At 40.5% G+C, this 21,108-nt stretch overlaps 1 protein-coding gene across 4 annotated transcripts in view; it reads right to left on the reverse strand.

Moving 5' to 3' along the window:
• Nucleotides 1–1,848: 1,848 nt before the first annotated feature.
• EPG5 (ectopic P-granules 5 autophagy tethering factor) overlaps nt 1,849–21,108 on the reverse strand; it is a 100,380-nt gene continuing 81,120 nt past the window's right edge. For all 4 annotated transcript variants that reach the window (XM_063077056.1, XM_063077055.1, XM_063077054.1 and 1 more), the window contains exons 36-44: nt 20,317–20,492; nt 17,123–17,308; nt 16,368–16,577; nt 15,482–15,626; nt 10,604–10,846; nt 9,118–9,334; nt 8,399–8,614; nt 6,590–6,704; nt 1,849–4,036 (exon numbers count right to left, since the gene is read on the reverse strand). In XM_063077056.1, coding sequence (XP_062933126.1) covers nt 3,854–4,036; nt 6,590–6,704; nt 8,399–8,614; nt 9,118–9,334; nt 10,604–10,846; nt 15,482–15,626; nt 16,368–16,577; nt 17,123–17,308; nt 20,317–20,492 — 1,691 coding nt within the window. In that variant the 3' untranslated portion in view covers nt 1,849–3,853. The remainder of the gene's footprint in view (nt 4,037–6,589; nt 6,705–8,398; nt 8,615–9,117; nt 9,335–10,603; nt 10,847–15,481; nt 15,627–16,367; nt 16,578–17,122; nt 17,309–20,316; nt 20,493–21,108) is intronic.

The raw sequence follows: 21,108 nt of genomic DNA on the forward strand, positions 1-21,108 counted from the left end.
ATGTCAACCACAAGTCACAGCTACTGAAAGCCAGTGCAACCCAAGTGTCCACACTGGTGTGACTGTCATCCCAGGCCAGGGACAGCATAAGGCAAGTGAGGCACCAAGGGCACAGGATGTGACAAGCACCCTCTCTTGGCACCTGCAAGCATGTACCTGCTTGAATGTGTGCCCTAGGTGTCTCACTCATCTCGCCATAGTCCTGGCCTGCTCAGCCTGGGCACATCCCTTTTAGGATAACATGGATTAAAAGTGCAGCCCTGTTGGACACGTGTGGAAGAGGACTAACTGGAGACATTGGGGCATTTAGCCTGAAGAGGACTAAGTGGTGGGGAAGCTGGTGGGGGCAGGAAGTGACGAGAGCTAAGAATGTCTGAAGATCTGTCATGAGGGAGTAGGAGAGCAGCCCAGCCTGGACAGCTGCAGGCAGAACCACAACCAATAGGCAGAGCTGCCAGGAGGCGCTCAGCTCGGTGTGAGCAGAACTACGGATAGAGCCCGCCAGTGGCAGCCTGGGCTTGCCAGCAGGGGCTGAACTACCAGTCACTGGACGGGGCAGAGGAGAGGCTGGAGGATCCCTGCCGAGGGAGAGGTGGACTAGATGACTTTTAATGCCCCTTCTGGCTTTAAAAGTCTATGATTCTAGGATATTTGCTACCTGTTCCAGAATGATTTTAGGAATAGAAACCCAACGAAAGACTATTATTCAAAAGGAAGAAGAGCGTAAACACTATTGACTTGTACAACATGGACACACTGATTTGGGCTGTCACTTGGATGAAGGTAGTTAGGCTGGTCTGTGGGTTTTCGTTTTCTGGACTAGCCTTCCCCCAACCTCAAAGAACTGAGAGACCAGGCACAACCCCAGGGAGGTAGAGGTGGCCAAGCCAACCAAATGCTCATGAAACTGAGAAACGAGTCATGCTTTGGAGCTGAGGTCAGGAGTGTGTAGCAGCTTGGAGACCAGGTACAGGCGAGTCCTGGCTCCACCGGCTACTGCTACACTGTGCAGACACATCCAGCAGGACCTCTCCTGTTTAACATCCTGTGCCCTCCAGCTTTCTGCCCTTCACTTGTTCTAGTTAGGCGGTGGAACGGGGAGATGGGGAACCAAGTCTGCTTCTGTGACCCATCTGTGCATTGTAGGGTGGGGAGTGATGAATGGAGAAGCAAAAAGGCACTTTCCATTGAGATCAGAACACTGCCTCCCCCTGCTCCCAGGAAGCTGCTGGACAGCCTTATCAGAGCCAGATACCACTGTGCAGGATGGGCCAGAGTGTGCAGCAGTTCACCTTCCACACTGCTCGGCCCACGAGGCAGGCCTTGGCCTTGCTGGATCCCAATATCGACATGCAGCACCCATCCCTTTCTCTGAAACTGCAGCCCTGCGCTCTCTGGAGGCCAACAGTTTTTTCAAGCAAAGGCTTGTTACTCCTACAAGTCAAGGGCAGGTTTGTCCATCTGCTACCCTTCTCTCCCAGGGGGCCACAGCAGTGTTGTCATGATCTCAACTATCTCAGTATCTTTAAAGCTTTAGCTTCTTGCAGGAACCTAGGAGATGAGTAAACCTTTAATGTTAAGCATGAAGGAGTTAAAGAGGAAGCACTTTTCCTGACCATCTCTGGTAATCAGGTTACAGTGTCAAATAAATGAGATGACATCAGGCATAAATGTCTACATCAATTTTAACTGAATACAAGACTGCGGGATAGCCCTGTAATTCAGATTCTTATCAGTGATAACCAAAGATTGATTTTATTTTTCATAATTTTTACAGACTAAATAAATTATAAATATTATAAACTTCTAAAGTTAACAAATCATAATTTTCTTTAAAATGTACATACTGTCACTCAAAAAATTCACATTCTAGGATATCGATAATTACATCCTCCTCAAAGAAAACAGCACACAAAATATTTCCTGTCATAAAGTCAGTGCTGCCAAATCAGTCAATTAAACTGTCCACAGCTTCTAAAATTTTCTTATACACAAGATGAGAAGATGACTGATTTTGAAAGTGGAGAGAAGCAAATACAAGGCATTCTGAGACATGTCCCTCTGAGATGGACACTTTGTGGCCTGCAAAACTCACACTGAACATGGATGTTCTTTATCAGAGCTCCAAAGCAGTTCAGCGAAGCAGAACTCTTCTGTCCAACTAAAAAAGTTCAAAATAAAGCTCTCCTACAAATTTCCCAATGTTGGAAGCACTCCAAAAGGATGTTTGAGAAGCAATTATCACTCTGGTAATGGTATCTCTTTCCCTCTACTAAAGGCTCTTAGTGGCTGTTTAGACATTTTTAGGTAAATACTCCTGGACTACAGACAACCTTCAGACAAAGACACATTATGTAAGGTAGACAAAACCCATTTTGAGCCAATAGAATTATAAATATGATGACAGAAGTCAAATTGCTAATTCCTGGGGGAAATAACATGAGCAAGAAGATGAAAACAGAACAAGGCAATGTTACAGACAGGCTTTGGTAATGAATGAACTGTTAGCAACAACAGAAGGCATGTGGCCACTGAGAAAAAGCCAAATTTCTGTAATTCTCCTGACCTGACCCAGTTTCCGTGGACAAGTGTTTCAGCAGGTCCACTAGCTTCATTCAAGTTTAAATATGGAGTGAAGAAACAAGCAGAGAATAGAGAACCAAATCTTCAGGCTGTCTATCTCTCTACAGTGGGGCCTTCAGAGACCAAACTCGGTGTCTATGAAGAGTTGCAAACCGAAATGTCGAAGGGGCAGAGTAAGTGATGTGAGGGATGGCTGGGGGTAGAACCCGAGGGTCTGTAGGGACTCTGGTGACTGCAGAGTCAGCCCTGACTGCACTCCCCGCAACGTGAACCAAACAAAATACATCTGTGCACAGCATGCCCATCACAGACTGCCAGCGTGCCACCCTGATTCAGAGAGGTAGCTCCTTTATGAGGACTCATGCTGGATGGAGATGGACTCGTCACAATCTCTGCTGTGCACTAAAGTCAGGATCACATGACTCACTTCATTCAGCATTTTTAATCTCCCTTCTGAGAAAAATAACATAATACTTTTAAGCTGATCTTATTTCCCCACATTTGACAAATGTAGAAATTTTTCAAGTTGACTTTTTTACTTGGAGGAACACAAACAGGGTTGAAAGCAAGGGTTCTCCGTCACTCTTAAAACAGTCAGACCTGGCACAGGAGTCTTGACATTTAACTAAAACAGGGGAGGCAAAAGTTGAGACATACAAAGTACCCCATCTGGAGGTCCTGTGACAGGACATTCAGCAACTGTGGGTGGCTCTGTACCCAACTGGAACTTAGCAAGTTTCTCTTGAGGATAGAACATAAAAGCTAAAAAGTCTCTGGGAAGTTTTAAGAGCTAAGAAACACACACACACACCACACCACACACACACACACACACACACACACACACACACACACACACACACACACACACACACACACACACACACACACACACACACACACTCCTCTCTCTCTCTCTCTCTCTCTCTCTCTCTCTCAAAATGCCTCTGGGAAGTTTTAAGAGCTAAGAAACACACACACACACCACACCACACACACACACACACACACACACACACACACACACACACACACACACACACACACACACACACACACACACACACACACACACACTCCTCTCTCTCTCTCTCTCTCTCTCTCTCTCTCTCTCTCTCTCTCTCAAAATGCCTCCCGACTTGCATCTCAGTCAACTGCCTACTCCGTGGCTGAACTGAGCTCTGCAGCAAAATCAAGTATAGTTCCTCATGCAACAGCAAAGTTACATGTAAACATAAACGGCACCGGGGTTCCAAGAGCTTCAGTGGGACTATCGTATGTTGTCCAAATAATGCACTTCTGGGTAGAGAGAGTTAATGAGAAGAGCCAGGAAGCTTTTCCCATCTTGGAGGCAATGGCCAGGATGTTTTATAAATTGGGCAGCTTGCAATATCTGATCCTGGTATTCGACATACTGCTTATTTGATGTCATGGATTCAAGAGTGTTCAGAGCCTAAAAGACATGGAAAAAGAGAAGGTTAACTCCATAGATGCACATACCTTGATTACCAGAGCACATCTAACATTATTATATCTGGTTCAGCTGTGAGCCTCAAGGGAAGAAAGCACACAGAACTGGAAGTAGGAGTCTGGAAGCAGGCACTGATGAACTACAACCCAAAGGAGTCCAGCAACCCAGCTTCTCTGTAGCCTTCCACATTACATCCAGCCTTTCCTCTTCTTGACGCCAGCTATTTCCCGATCCTTCCTTGCCAAGAGTCACTGCTGTGGAGGCTGGTCTTACTGCTGGACTCCTGATCTGCCGTGCCCATTTCTGAAGCCTGCCTTGGTCTTCTTCTCCCCTGTCCCACCTGTGGGGTCCTCTCCACCAATCATCTGCTCCCTCTATTCCTAAAGTCCAACTGGAAATCACAGGCACCAGCTGCATTTCCATGACACCTGTTTGACTTGCTATTGGGTTTGTTCTTAGGTTACAAAATAATGTCATATTAAAGTGTCTAACTAAATGGAATTCTGAAGAAACCAGTTGCTAAGTGCTGCTGAGTGTAAACAACAAGGTCAACAAGCATAAAGCACAGACCAAGTTCCTTCTGATTCCATCTGACAAATGGCACAGAATCGATGGAAGAAAACGTTCCCATACCCCTCTTCTGAGGAATAAATAAAAGTATTATTTGATTCCAAAATTTTAATTTTTCCTTCCTTCATAGCAGGAGAAGAGAAGGAGAAGAGACTGTATATGGAGGGGGAAAAATAATCAGAACAGTAGTTCTTGGGGGTAGGGATTTTGTTACCAACTGCACAAGCTCATCTACTCCAAGGATTCTGAACACATTCCCCTCCCCACTGGGGCACACCCACCACACCCTCCCTTCCCGTTTATGGGAACCACTGCAATGGAGAATATATATTAAAAGATGGAATTTGCTTAGTTCAGAGAACAAGGAAGAAGTAGATTTTTGAGGATGGTAAATGAACTGGAAGCCTAGAAATAAATTACCAGGCATGCTATAGATATAAGTCTTAGAGTTAAAAATAAATAACTTGAAGGGATTTTGGTACCAAATTAAGAGCTCTATGAACAGAATTTAATCTAAGAACAGGAATCAATGGAGACAGGTACTCCCATGAACCATGGTGTCCCTCTGTCTCTCTCCTCCTCCCTTTCTTTTGTTTAAATTTAGTCCCCAAAATGGTCCACTTTGACAGTTTGCCTAGGACTAATCATTTTATAAAAAGATGACATTTTTCAAGTCTGAAAATTCTGATGACAAGTTTGCATAAGACATGCAGGGAGTCATCACTGTAAGTCTAAAGAAGTGCAGGCAAAGAGAGGCAGGGCATGGGTGAGCTGTGGCCACAGCTAAACGCATTGAACACCTCTCCAGTATTTCCTGCAATGCATCTCACTGACTTCACAACCCGCCCTTGGAAGACTCATCTGCCCACCCAAGATGTTTCCTGTAAGACAACAGGGATTCAAACAGCAGTTGTCTAGTCAGTGAGTGACAAGTATCAGGTATTTTATAAACTGAGATCCCTGTGAAGAACCTGCCAATCAAACCATCTGATCCTTGCTCTTAATAACCAAGAACTCACATGGCACGTAGCTGGCTTAGACATTACAAAGCTGCACAAGAAGAGGAGCTGTGGGGTCTAAGTTCTTACCACTTGACAGAGACACTCCCGTGGAGTGGCATGTGGGGAAGCCTGGAGCCACACTGGCCAATTTGCGGGCTCCCAGCCCCCAAGTTACTAGCTATGTGATTTGGGACAAATTACTTAGTCTCTCTCTGTCTCTGTTTCCTCATCCATGAAACCAGGATAATAACAACCCTGTAGCATAGGAACTATTATTATGAGGATTAAATGAACTAAAAATTTAATTCATTAACATGAAGTGAGTTAAAACTTAGCACAGTGCCTGGTATGTAGTAATCACTCAAGAATGCTAGCCATCACTTCATACTGTGAACCTCAGTACCTGGCTGGCCTTACAGATGAAAAACAGAGTTATAGGAATGGGACCACTGCCACGTGGCCTTCCAGGTTTTTAGAACAGTTATTTCTCACAGCTACCATTTTGTTTGTGTTAGGTTATTCCAGCATCAGCCAATAGTGGTCAGCCTTCAGACTCACAAAACAGGAACTACTTCGTTGGTTCCAAGTTACAACTCAGCTAATTTCCATTCATCTCAACTATGGCCGCATCTTCTGCACTAGCCCTTGGCCCCAGCCTGTGGCAGGTCGGTGCATATTCACGCTCATCAAAACCAAGTTCAATCCTAGACTGGCTTGCCCATGGCCTTACTTCTTCTACAATGATAGTAACAGTGATCCAGGCAAGTGCCTATAAAAATAGCTTTAAAATCTGAGGTGGGCACATGTGGTACCCATTTTCCAATAAATAGAGCACACAAAAGAGAACACTGTGCTACCAGAGAGAATCATATCATGGTGTGTACAGGCTACAGCTGCCACCTCCCCACCTTCTGGGGAAGCTGTGCTGGAAAACTTCTAACCCAGTAAATCTGTTTTTACTGACCTGCTGAGCTTTTGGGGTCAAATGTAATTCAGAGCCAGGCTTCAAACGGATCTGATCTTCTGCAGGAACCTGAACTGAAAGGAAGGCAGCCATGCCTCGGGCAACCACTCGGAACCTGAGGTGTTAGAGAGAAGTCAGAAGAAGTAAAAGACTATTAAAGGAAGCATTTAAAAATAAACACCATATTTTCTATTTAAACAAAAAACAAACAAGATAAACAGAGATCTACTGTGTTGTTAGCCTCTTCAGGAAAATCTTAAATATGATGTAGAAGGAGCTTTAATTTTCCCTTCAATTACCAACCAGACAATGGATGCATAATTCAGGTTCAAGAATGATGGTGTTGGCAAAGATGTGGAATAACTGGCACCCTCATACATTGCTGGTGGGAATGTAAATGTGCAGGTGCGAATGTAAACGTGCAGGTGCTATGGAAAACAGTTTGGCAGTTTCTCAGTAAGTGAAACATGGAGTTACCATATGACCCAGAAATTCCGTTCCTGGGTATATACCCAAAAGTGAAAATAGATGTTCTAACAAAAACCTGTATGTGAATGTTCCTAGCAGCATTATCCACCATAGCCAAAAGGTTGAAACAATCCAAATGTCCATCAGTTGATGAATGGGTAAACAAAATGTAGTATATCTGTACAATGGAATATTACCCAGCCATAAAAAGGAATGGTATAATGATACATGCTACAACATAGATGAACCTTGAAAATTTTATGCTAAGTAAAAGAAGTCAAACCCAAGAGGTTGCATGTTATATGATTCCATTTATATGAAATGTCCAAAATAAGATTTAATACATAAAGTCATAAAGTCAATTAGTGGTTGCCAGAGACCAGGAGGAGAAAGGAATGGAAGTGACCGCTTAATGAGTACAGGATTTCCCTTCGAGGTGACGAAAAGAGTCTGGAACTAGATAGTTGTGATGGCTGTAACAATATTGTGAATGAACTAAATGTCACTGAATTGTACATATTAAAATGGTTACCATGGTAAATTTTAAGTTATGTGTATTTTACCACAATTAAAAAGAAAAGAATAAAAGCACCTGATTTGAGCAAAAGACACATAAGCCAAATTTAAGTGAAACAAAATCATACAGTCCTGCTAAATTCTACCATGAACAAAGAAGCACGATGTTAACTGGTTTGGAATGAGTGGTTCCCAAAGCTGCAACAACATGAAGAGCTATTCCACAAGAATGCTGACATCAGAATGGTATGAGATCCCTTTTCAACACTGACATGGGCTTGAAAAGAAAACGATGATATAAATTAAGTGTTACAAGATAAAATGGGAGGCTAATAACAATCCTTTCATGCCTTGGGATTTTTAGCAACAAAAACCTAGACTCGTTTCTTAATTACGCTTCTTACCAACTGACTTCAACCCATCTCCACTAGACTGAGTCTCTCACAGGTTCTAGATTCCCCTGAACTCACAGCATGATTATCAAGTGCCTGCAATGAAGCAGCTAACTGGGGTATTTTAATCTAATCTCACACATCATCACTGGCTAAAAACCAAAAAGAAATCAGTAGTGTAGTCAGGTTACAAAGTGAAAACACAAGAGATACGACTAAAAAAAATACTGTTTGAACATAAAGTTGTTTTAAAGTGAGGAAAAACAAACATGCTTTTTATAATACAGAGATGTGATCAGGCTCTGATTTTTTTTCCTCAATCTTTTCAAGAAACCTAGTCCCTAAGTCGAAAAACGACTCAAGTATCACAACCTCTAAGTAGGTGCAAATATTTGAGACCTATTTAGAATAGAAGTGGTAGGGGCTTCTTCACCTGTTAGACAAGGGCGACTTCCGGCCCAACCCGATTGCCCCCAGAATCCCAGAGCTGACCCTCTCCTCGGCCACGAGGCTCTGCCTGCTCTGAAGCATGAGCAGAATTCGAATGATGGATTCTGTAAGGATCGAGTCATTCTGCTCCACCTGAATCAGGGACAGCTGCAGGACTTGGTGCCACCACAAAAACAGCTTTGCTTCTTCCTGCACGGAGCTGGAGGGAGGCACCAGAAGAACATAAAATTAGAAGTGGATTCTTCCCACTCCCATTTAACTGAAAGTCCACATTCGAGTTTTAAGTATAGGAGACATTTCACACTTGAAAAGCTTAGGCTAATACGTGATAATGTCAATAAAGCAATGGGATAGTAACAGCTACCATTTATTGAACACTTACTATATATAAGGCACTGGGTATGGGTTTTATGTTCTTACAATTAATCCTCATAAGAACCCTATGAGGTAGAGATTTCTTAACTGATAAAGAAGCTGAAGCTTGGTGCTTCAAAATGCTTACTTTAGGAAATAAAAAACCTGCTCAGAAAATTGGCCCATCAAAGTAAGAATTTTTCCAAAATAAGTGTCACTGTACCTCATAACCTTGTTTGTTTTTATGCACCACTTGGTTCTGTGTACTTAAATACATGCTTACTTAAGCCTTAAGTTCCAAGCTAACCAAATGCAGCAAGTTTGATACAATGGCCAGAAGGACGATACCTTGGATACACCTGTTCCAACCACTTGCTTAAGATGAGCAGCACTTTCATTTCGTTCCTCAGCGTTTGCTCACCATTTAAGCACTGAAGCAGGTAGACATAAAGAGTCAAGTAACTGCCAAGGGCTAGGCACTCCTGCAGAAATTCTTCTATGGTGAGCTCAGGAACTTGAAGGGACACCAGAATGGGGCCCCATCCTAAATTTTGATTGAGAGAGCCTAAAAAAAGAACACCAAGAGGAGACATCAATATATAAGAAAGAATCAAATTATTTAACTACTCTAATGAATTGTTTCACTTTAAGCTGTACGTCAAAACAACATTTCTCACATTAGCCCTAGAGGCCGCAAAAGTGAAATGTACCTTGGGGCTTAGACTGGAGAGCCCTCAAGCTAGATGCCTGTCTCCAGGCTAGGGGTAAGAAATCAGAATTTGGAGCAGTGTATTTATAAATCACCTTTCTCAACATTATTATGATCATTAAAATCACATGTAGATACTGCCTATCTGAGTCATCTAAGAGTTTTATCTAATACCATTTTAAAGTATGTATGAATAATTATGCTTTTCCAAGGGAAATTGTTATCACTGTGTGTCATAATTATTTTTGCTTATCAAAGCTCAGTTTGACTCATAACTCAATGGCAAACTTTTGATTTTAATAACAAGCAAATATGGAACAGGAGTGTTATCTTAATAGTTCTTAACTCTTTGGGAAGAGTGAGGGTGGGGTGACACAGTGACATGCACAGCACCTCATGGGTGGACATGGACTGTTCATGGGTTGTCAGGACAGGACAGATGACAGGTTATGTGCACTTCCTGGATCTTCACTTTAATATACTTCTTTCTCTCCCACTGTCTGCAGTATAATGTCTACCTGGATATCAGAGCTGAGAAGTGCTATTCTGAGCAATTCTTAATCAGACCAGGTTGTTTACAGAATCTGAAAGTTTAGAGGCAGGAAATAAGGAAGATTAAATGGGGGGGTCAGGGGGACATGGGAGTGACCCCATCATAATAGTTTAAAAGGTGTGACGGAAAGCAATAAATGTACTTTTATGAAAATTTGTTTTAACAAAAGTGATGAAAACAGGGAAAATTAACATCACAGAGCATTATTATATAGATTCTGGTTTATACCATTTGTTTTGAGGACTCTGACTTGGCCGGTGACTTAATGCAATTTGCCTATCACAAAAGGGTTGGTCTGGTGCTCAAAAAACAATGTAAAATGAATTAGAGATTTTCTTCCTTGAAACTTGATTGTACCAACAGACATATCATAGGTTCTTATGCTAACTGCAGATCTTTATGAAAAAGACAAAATATATTCTGAAATATCAATAACATTTACAGAGCAGAAATTAGAATGGTACAGTTTCCTCACTAGGAAGGGTCTGGAAAGATATCTCCTGATGACAAAGCTTTAATCTTTCCTGGAAAATACCAATATAATGAGAGCATAAGATGACATCCTCTCTTACTTTCTTTGAAATAGGCAGTGATGCAGGCTTCTGCAGTCTCAGCCATGTGGCGGACAGAAGCCAGGCTCTGGCAGGCTGCTGTTAAAAGGGGCAGCACCACCAGCCCATGCACTTTTTGGCCAATCCATGTCCGGATACTGCCCCGAAGGAATTCTGCCGTTGGAACAGTCGCATTGTTCATCATCATTAGGACTTCCATAAAGAGGCTGCTGAGGGCCATGTGGCGCATCTGGCTGTCCATGTCTGCAGGGGAACACAGACACACTAGAGAAAGGCTGCTGGAATGGTGATAGGAATGTGATCAAGAGAACAACAGTGCTTCAATCTTAGCTGCTCTCTGGCAGATTTTACAATTCTAGTGGCTGATCGCAAGGGACCAATAGGAAAGCCTTGCACGGTGTTTTAGCTTTTACGGATGGGATGTGGCACATAAGTATTTTGTAAGAGCAAAAGTAGAAGCTACTATGATTTCCCTGGGTACAGCAGTGTGGTAGATCAGTACCTTAATAAATAGACATACATCAAGCTGCTGTGAAAGAGTAACTAATTTACCAGAACACACCTAATCAGTCCTTATTTTCCAAACTTTGCTCATGTAAAACCAAATACATAGATACTGGCAGTCACTTGGTAAACTTGGTAAAATTAGCAACAGTATTCCCCACCCTCTCCACTACCATTGCCAATGCTGCTGATATTCTAGGGTAATTTATACAGAATAAAAGTTATTACTTAAAACTAAATATAAAAGTAAGGGAAAACCTTTTTAAAGGTTCCTAACAGCAGCTCGTTTGTTTCTTTGTTCTTTAAGTATACAGACTGGTAATATAAATGGGTCTTTCAAAAAAGAAGTGGAGGTGAAAGAGTAGAATGCAAGAAAAAGAGCAAATTCATTTTATAAGAGAATTGCAAATGAGTAGGAGAAGGTCGCTGAGGGAGATTCCTTCTTCACATTCAAAGACAGAAAATATATTTCACTGATAGCTAACAGGCATAATTTTTGCCAACTATTGTTTTAGCTCTCCTTGAGTCAAAAGGGGGTGAGGGGGGCAGGGGGAAGTACAGGAGTGACCCCATCATAACAATTTAAAAGGCGTGAAAGGAAGCAATAAATGGACTTTTATGAAAATTCATTTTAACAAAAGTGATGAGAACAGGAAAATTAATATCATGGATCATTATTATATAGATTCTGATTTATACCATTTATTTTGAGGACTATGACTTGCATAAATTTTTTTTTATGGAACAGAACTGTGGCTTTCTCACCACAAGGATTAAGTATTTTCATCAATGGGAACCATAAGAAGTTGGGAGATCTTACTCATCACATCTATCAAAACAAATTCACCTACCTGTCCAGCGCTAAATAAACCCTCACTTAATGTCACTGTAAGACCTACTTATTATCAGGCAGGAATTGAGAGATTAACAGTATATGTGTGTGTGAATATATATTTTTTCATGTATTTCTGTGGGTATAAATATTCTTGGTAATAAAGACCCTATCTCTGAATTTCAACTGAACAGCAATTTTAATTTTATCTTTTTTATGACTCATAGGAACAAATTACTACACTGAGTCTCCTAACAGAATCCAGCCTCTCCTCTTCCTGTTCATCATCAACATGGCCAACAAATGTTTTCCTAAAAACCAGAGCTGATCCTATCACTCTTCTGATTAAGATTTTTTTCCCCTCTCTCTGATCAGCAATTACTCAACCTTCATGGCCCAAACACATATGACCAATTCTAGAACAGTCTCTCCAGCACTGCTTGCTGATTTTTCTTTCTTTTCTAACATTCATTGAGTGTTACTGACTTACCAGGCTGGTGCTAAAACTTTCGCTCTATTATCTCATTCAGTACTTACAATACCTATATGAAATAGGTATAATTATTAACAAGGTTTAGCACCTTTTCATATGTTTGTTGGTCATTTGGATATTTTTCTTTTATAGAATGTCAATTCAAGGGTCTTGCCTATTTTTTTCTACTGGGTTGTCTTCTTTTTCCTCATTTTATCCAGCATGACAATTTTAGTCATTCACATTTAATGTAACTGCTGATGCAGTTGGGTCTAAATTTACTACCTTACTATATGCATCCTATTTGTCTCTCCTATTTTCTACATTCCTTTTTCTCTCTTTTATTTGCTCCTTTTGGATTATGTCTTATTATTCTACTTTTTCCCTTTTAGTTTGGAAGTTAAACACTCTCTTAATATTCTGATAGTGGTTATCCTACAAATTACAACATGCATTCTTGATTTCAAAGTCTAATGTTGATTGGCTCCCAGACAATGCAAGGGCTTTGGAACATTCTAACTCCTTTCACCTTCCCCTCTTTTGCCCTAACTCAGTAAGTAACACATTACCATTATTATTGTTTTGTATTCATATAGTCAGATTTTATTTAGATTTACCCACACGTATGCCAGTTTCATTGTTCCTCATTCTTAGTCTCTTCCTATTTATCTTCTCTTTATTATTTCCTTTCTTCTACAGTTTTTGGTTTTATTTGGCTGGGGTTTTTTTTTTTTAATAATTTCTTATGCTGGATGCTTACCTTATTAACTTTTACTTTTTCAAAAATTCTAACATAAGCATATAAGACAATGAAAGAAAGTCCCACTTTAGCTGCATCCCACAAGTTTTGATGAACTATATTATTCAGTTCTAAATATATTTAATTTCTATTATGATTATTTCTTTGGTTATTACTTAAAAGTTTGTGTCATAATTTCCGACATACTGTATAGCTTTTTTCTCCCCTAGCTATATTTTGTTACTGATTTCTAAGCTCATTACATTGTGATTAGAATATGTAGTCGGTTTGATATCAGTCCTTTGAGGTTGACTGGGTTGAGACTCGCCTTAAACCTATTAAGGGGTCAAGTTTCTTAAATGTTCCACGTGTGATAGATTTTGCATTTTGCATTTACAGGGCATTGCATTTTCCATTTACAGGGCATAGCATTTTGCATTTACAGGGCATAGCATTCTCTATGTATCCATTATATGGAGCTATGCTATTTGAATTTCCTATAGCCTTACTGATTTTCTGTCTACTTGATCTGTCAATTACTGTGACACATGCTAAAATCTCCCACTGTGAGTGAATTTGACATTTCTCTTCCTAGTTCTGCCAATTTTCACTTCCTGCATTTAAACTTCTACAGTTTTATTAGGTACAAATTAGTTTAGAATTATTATATCTTCCTGGTGAATTAAGCCTTTTATCAATTTCCAATGATTCTTTATTTCTACTAGTGCTGATCTCTATTAATGCTTCTTTTTTGTTTATTTTTTGTCATGCAACTTCAGGGCAGGAAAACACACTAGAGATTATCTGGCTGTTGTAATGCTTTCTGCCTTACAGTCCTATTTATCTAATATTAATACATCTAGGCCAACTCCCTATTTTAATATTTGTCTCATATGACCGTCTTATGGAAAGCTTACTGTATCCCTTTGCTTTAGATATACTTCTTATAGAAAGCTGAAAGCTAGATGTTGTTGATTATTAACCTAGTCTAGAGCTGGTCAGGTTGCTCAGTTAGAGCATGGTGCTGATAACAACAAGGTCCAGGGTTTGATCACTGAACCCGCCAGCTGCCAAAATAAATAAATAATCTAGTCTGACAATCTTTTTCTTTTAACTTGAGCACTGGTCCTGACTCTGTTGACTAGTGTTCTGTATAGACTTTTGCTTGTGGTGCCTTTTTTCCTTATGTTTTGTGATTTTTTTTTTTTTTTTTTTTTTTAACCGTGAATTCCTTGGAACTTTGAGGCCTGAGTTGAAGATGAGTTTCTCCAAAGAAGATCTATGGTTGCTTTCTGCCAGATGTCTGCTGGCATTGCCAACCCAAAACTACATTAAGTACAAGTGGTGACAATTTGCTTTATACTACACGGATATTCATAACGAATAAAAATAAATTTTTTAAAAATAGAACTACATTAGCTAAATTCTTAGATTGAGGTTGTGTTTGTTTTGGAAAATCTAGGTTGTATGAATTCTTGCTTCAAAACCACATGAGGGTCAGTTTGTACTTACCAATTTTCAAAATAGATATCATCTTCCCTGCCACAAAGACATCTGTTCCATCACCAAGGCCAAAACAGAAAACTGTCTTTGCTTTCCTCTCATAAGAGCAGGTTTATTTCTAGCTCATTTTCTACAGTAAAGATGTCATCCTGTGGATTATGCATGGGATCTCCTTTTCGGATCCCATCTTAGGTAGGCCCTGGGCTTTTTCGCTTTCCCTAATACCCTAAGAACGGTCAGCAAAAGCCTTCAGGGTGAAAGCCAGCCTCAGTCCTCCATCTACCTTTATGGGTTCCTCCTTTCACTTAGTTTCTAGCCTCACAGATGTCCTTACCTTTTTGCCACTTCATTGGTATAAGTTTAATTTTTGGTTTCTTAAAAACAATTTATCCAGCATTTTTAGTTGTTTTCAGCAGGACAGGCAGTCAAGATATTTAGTTCACCAAACTGCTAGGAGAAGAAGTTCTTCATATAAAGTTTCCTTACAAGTCTACAAGTGATTCTGGAGTGCTTTCCCAGTTAGGTGCCAAAACCCCTAGGATCACTACTTAGAAGGTCTCCTGTTATCTCCTGATAATTAAATACAGTTGTCCAGCTTAATCTTCAGTCCAGTTCACCTCACACCAGCACCTGCCAGTGTCAACCACTCCTCAGGCTCTTAACATTCATGCCTCCCCCAATGCTGAGTGTCCCCGGTGTCTACACATCTGTGACCACTGCTCCCCTGGAAACAGGAATGACCATGTCCTGATCATCTTCCTGATCTCACAAGGCCTTACAAGGAGTTCACTGACTGAATGAATATGTGACTTCCCACTGGTCACTTACCGGGTGGGTTAAAGACAATGATATCATCTAAGAGCTTAGACATCTCCTGTTCCAGGACTGCTAAGGTGATTTTTCCGTTTTGTTCCAGGGTGCTGAGGAACTGAACCATCTGATGAGTGAAAGCTCGGCATTTTGGAACTGCATCCTGATAAACAAAAAAAGGACCATTCAAATGAATCCAAGCAAGGAATGTTAACTGAGTTTTCCCTGGGTGCATGGCACTGCACTGAAAGCTTGTGCAGAGTGGAGAGGACAGATCAAGAAGCTATATGAAGACCTAATCCCAGGTGGCCCAAGGGCCTGTGTCTAGGGATATGCCAATGTGTGGTAACACTGACTGGAAACCGTGTTCTCCCAAATTCCAGCATAACACTCTTCCTTTTTTTACTACATTAATATCAACACTAACTAAACACTACCTTACTTTGCCAGGAACTTTTCCAAAAACTTTTATGTGATTTATCTAATTCATTCCTCATCACAACACTTTGAAGCAAGATATTATTTGCAATTCAGTCAAACACTAAGGGACCTGCCCGGGGTCAGAATGGCAGTGAGTTGGAGACCTGAATTTGTCAGACCTCAAGCTCATACTCATAACCCTCCCTGCTATTCTGCTGCCAATGACACTGAGATCACAAAACCAGCAGTGCATTGCAGCCTCAATCCTTTTGACCTCTCACCAACATGTGACACTGTTAGTAAGTAAAGGCTGACCAAAAGGGAGAAATCAGAATAAAAGATGCAAGAGGCCAAAGTATGCATATACAGTGATATACAGCCTTCAACTTTCTCTGCTGGGCAGTCACCAGGTTCAAGACTGTCCTCAGTTGCACTTATGCTACTAATCAGTCCCAAAGTCTTTTAAACTACGCTCTCAACTTACAAGATGTTTCTGGCTGTCAGTAGAAATGGAAAGGCCCGCAGACACTTTTAGGAGCTTCACAATTAATTCAGCAGAAGATTCCTTTGCCAGGATGATGGACGGTGGGTAATGACTGCTGAAATAACCTAGCACACTCTGGTATGACACAATATCCACAAGATGCCATGAAAGTGAGCTTGTCTGCCCAAGGAGACTAAGTAAAGGTGAATCCTAAAAAAGAAACACATATCCCTTTAGTTCCAGAGCTCCCATTATCCTAGAAATATGTGTCTCTAACTAGTCTGTAGAATAACCACTAAGATAGCCTATGATAATAAGCACAGAACTGTTGTCAAGTAAGTATCTATTCAAGGTAGGAGTACCAGTGAAAGCAATGACCAAAGTCTTGGCAAAAACACATTAATGTTAAGATTTACCAGTAGTTAGAGCACAATTTTCAAAGGAACTCTGTGCTCTGGTGGTACATACCAAAACTGACTTCACAAAGGATATAGGACATTAAGCTAAGGAATTAATGAGATGTAAAACAAAACTGATTAATATATTCTAACTCATTATGGTCCTTTTCATAATTTTGAATTAGATAATGAGTTATTCAAGAAAATCAAGCATTTAACTGAAGGTATATCTCACATGACAAACATCTATTCACACTGATAGAGGCGTTAGAGGAAGAACTGAAAAACTACAACCTAGTAGAAAGTGAGGACCTAAGGACCCTTGCCAAGTCTTTATCACAAACTCCCCAAACTTACTGTTTGGTCTACTAGTTGGACCTCCTTTGCCAATAAAATCATCATGAAAAGGAGGCAGACAATCATGCTCTGGGTTTCTGGGTGGGGACTGGGATTCCAGGCATCAGAGAGCACACTAACCCAATTGACTTCACAGAGTACAGACCCCAAAAATAAGAAACAGCTCTTGGGACTTCCTCGTTCCACCTAAAAGGAAATAAATTAAAATCAGTGTTTTGCTTTATGCTGTCTATGTACTTCAAAAATATGTATAAATCAATGTTTCATAAATTATATCTTAAAAACCAGTACTTCCCCACATTATAAATATCACACATAATGCCACCCCCCAGAGATTTATAATTATAATATTTATAATATCTTTCTTTCCATGTTCAGTGTATGTGTGCAATTTTGAGCCTGTCTGTTTGTTCAGATTTCATTATCCATTTCAATAATCTTAACAGGAAAGGAATGACCTTCCCTAACCCAACCAAAGTGAAGAACCCCTGCCACAGTAAGTCCCTGGAGCTGCAGGGAGCACATTGGGATCCTCAGGTGTGCCAAGTCAGGACAAAAGTTGAGATCTACTTGAGTAGGCATCAGAACCATCTGGAGGATCTATTAAACACAGATTGCTGGGCCCACCCCTAGAGTTTTGAATTTCCCAGGTATGGGCTGGGAACAGGAATGTATGTTTCTGATAAGTTCCCAGGTGATGCTGATACTGCTGTCCCCAGGACCACACTTTAAGACCTTCTACACTAGTATATATAATATTTGTACTGCCTTTTAACGCAATGTTATAATATAAAAACGTCTCCACATCATTAGTCTTTATAATTTTTGATGACTGTATAATACTTAAATTCTATTTTAAATATATTAGAGATGGAGGGGAGCAAACGTACTATAAAGTACATAATCAACTTCAAAGTTATCTTTTATATGCCTATTTCAATATTTCTAAATTATTTAAAATAAAATATGGCTAATCACAAATTTTTCCTTTAAAAATGAAGATTAAAAGCACTACTCCATTTATAAAATCATTATGAATGGAATTTGGTGATGAATCCCTTCTTCCCATCATAGTTATTATACTATGCTAACTACTGATTCTCTTCCTTTCAGAAAACGATTCTTCATCCTCCTTTACAATCTGTTCTCTATCCTCACCCTCAACCCTGCAAAAAAACCCATTTTATTATGCCAATGAGATACAAATAATTAAAATATTCCTAGCTCCTGGGCACGTCAGGGCCATCTACCATTGGAATAAAACCCCTAGAGACAGAGAGTCTACAGCATCCCTTAACAGACCATTCTACTATTTAATCTGTCTTATAGTTAAGGTATCCCTCTTACTTAGTTAAGATTCTATCTTACAGCTGTTTAAACCAACTTTCTCTCATGTGTTCATAATGGTAATAAATATCTACTTAGTGCCTGCCGCATATTCTAAATCTAACTGTAAAATCATTCCTAAACCTGGTATTCTAAAAGAACTGCCCTCGGCTTTCCTTAGAGATCAACTACAGAGGAAAGGCTGATGAGAGCAGCACTGGGTGGGGTTTTGTTAATAGCACCGAAAGACTCAAGTACATTTACCAATTGCTATCGTTGGGAAAGTGAAGGAAAATGGTCAGGGGCCCCTCAGATGTTGAGAATCTTGCCGAGCATTTGATGTAAATATGCACATGCATCCAGGTGTTCCTTGGTTATTGTCTAATGTAATTGCACATGTGCACCCAGGTGTCCTGGGTTACGGACTTAAGTATAAAGGAGGAGTGGCACTGACCCACAGTCCACAGTGCCCCCCACCCTCGGATGCCCCCGGAGAGGCCACTACTGCTGCTGGAGGCTGTTGCTGCCAGTGTCCCCGGGATGCTCCAAGAAGCTGCCACCGCTGCTGCTGGAAGCTGCTGTTAGCCACTGCTACTGCTGCTGCTGCTGCGAATTGAGCTCATGTTGTCTGCCAAAGGCTCCTGGGATCTTTCCCAATTACCTAGCATGGACCTACGTGTGAGGGGTCTGGGGACCCAGCCTGGCATATCAGGGGTCTGGGGATCTAACATGTACAATGGGTTTGAAGGAGCTGAGCCCTGGCCCTGACAATATAAATGGAAATTTAGTATCTTTAGTTATGATCTGCCTTACTCAACAACTGGCATAGTTGTGTAGCTTTACAGTCATAAATAACTGTAGACATGTATCAGTTAAAGCACTTAAAGTGTCTCAATAATAAGTGTCTCAGTAATAAATCATAAATGATAAAAATTAAGAGTAAACACAAATGAATTGATGGCTATGAACAAGTGAACTGAAACTATCGTAAAAACCTAAGATTATAAAGGGTTTATTTTTTTTTTTTTTTTTTTTTTGACTGGTAAGGGGATTGCAACCCTCGGCACGGTGCTGTCTGCACCACATTCAACCAGAGAGTGCACCGGCCATCCCTATATAGGATCCGAACCCGTGGCCTCAGCGCTACCAGCGCCGCACTCTCCCAAGTGAGACATGGGGCCAGCCCATAAAGAGTTTTTTTAAAATAGAAAATAAGAACAACAAAAACAGCTCCAAATGCCTGACTGACACATAAGTTACACTACAGAGCTTGCTCTCTGTAACTATTCCTTCTACTGCAAAGACTCACACTTATCGGCACTTTCTTCAGGTGATTTCAGGTCTTCATCTGATTATGATGCATCATCAGTTGCTACAATGCATTTTATCATCTATAATCTCATTATTTACTTGTGAGACTACAAATGAAACTAATGGCTTAAGCACCAATTTGCATTTTGCTTTGATAGAACATTTAACAACAAGTAGTACTAATGACACTATCCCAGAAAAACATGCATACACACAAACACCCACCAAGACTGAGAGTGACAAAGTCATTAAACTATGCCCTCACACAACATCATTGCGAAAGCCTGTGGGATGACTAACATACTACAAACAAAATCTTTCTCTTGGTTTTAAAAATGGTCCTAAAGACGTTTCCCAATCATCTACTGACACAATGAAATGCTTCCCATGGGACACTGCTTCCCATGGGACACTGCTTCCCACAGCACCATTTAGGCAACACAGAATGTGGGCACAGTCCGCTGTGACACACACTGCCACGTGCCCAACCACAGTGAACAGGCTGCTGCTAGAAGCCAGAGCTGCCCAGGATGTGACCTGGAGAGTGGAGGGCTTACTTTGAAGAAGGCCTCCATGAGCATCTGGTCGGGGTGGAGGTCCTTCCACTGGAGTTTCTGGTATGCACTGTGAAGAGCGTACAGAATGAACTCTGGCATTTTAGGTGCTGTACATGCTTCACAATAATGCATCAGGTGTAACCGAAGGGCTCCTCCGTCACCTGGCAACAGCTTATCTGAAATTCAAGAAAATACAGCTGAAGACCTTTGGTTTATCATTAAAAAGAAAAAAAAAAAAAAACCAATACAAAACACAAATTTGAACTGAAAGTCTAAAATCTAAGGTTCTCAACATTTACCCAATTTCAAAGATTTTTATGTTGAGGGGGCTGATGGGGGATAGACCACTGGCAGATTGATAATAAAGAACGGTACTTATTTGGAGCAAATGGTGTGTGGGAGATATTAGGGGTAATCAGTTTTTCTTCAAAACTTCTAAATATATGGCTTTTTAACTCAAATGCACTTCTACAGTCTGTTGTCCTCAGCATGTATTCAGTCTCATACAATTAGTGCTTCATTCATTTGGCACCTTGGAGGAATCCAATATTTCTCAAAAAGAAATGTTTCAAATGACTAAAACTTAACCCTTGGTGCAATAAAACTAGACTATTAACTCATTCATGTAAGACATTTTAAAATGAATCTCACACTTTTCTGCAACCTGGATTACTACATATTATCCTTACAAGTATCAATTCCTTTAATGCTCTTGACGACTAATGGCTATATAAGGGGCATTCAGTCTAAAACAAATGCAGACTTTCTGGTTCTACACAAAAGAATATAACA

This window comes from Cynocephalus volans, chromosome 13 (genome assembly GCF_027409185.1).
Source record: "Cynocephalus volans isolate mCynVol1 chromosome 13, mCynVol1.pri, whole genome shotgun sequence".
NCBI lineage: Eukaryota > Metazoa > Chordata > Mammalia > Dermoptera > Cynocephalidae > Cynocephalus > Cynocephalus volans.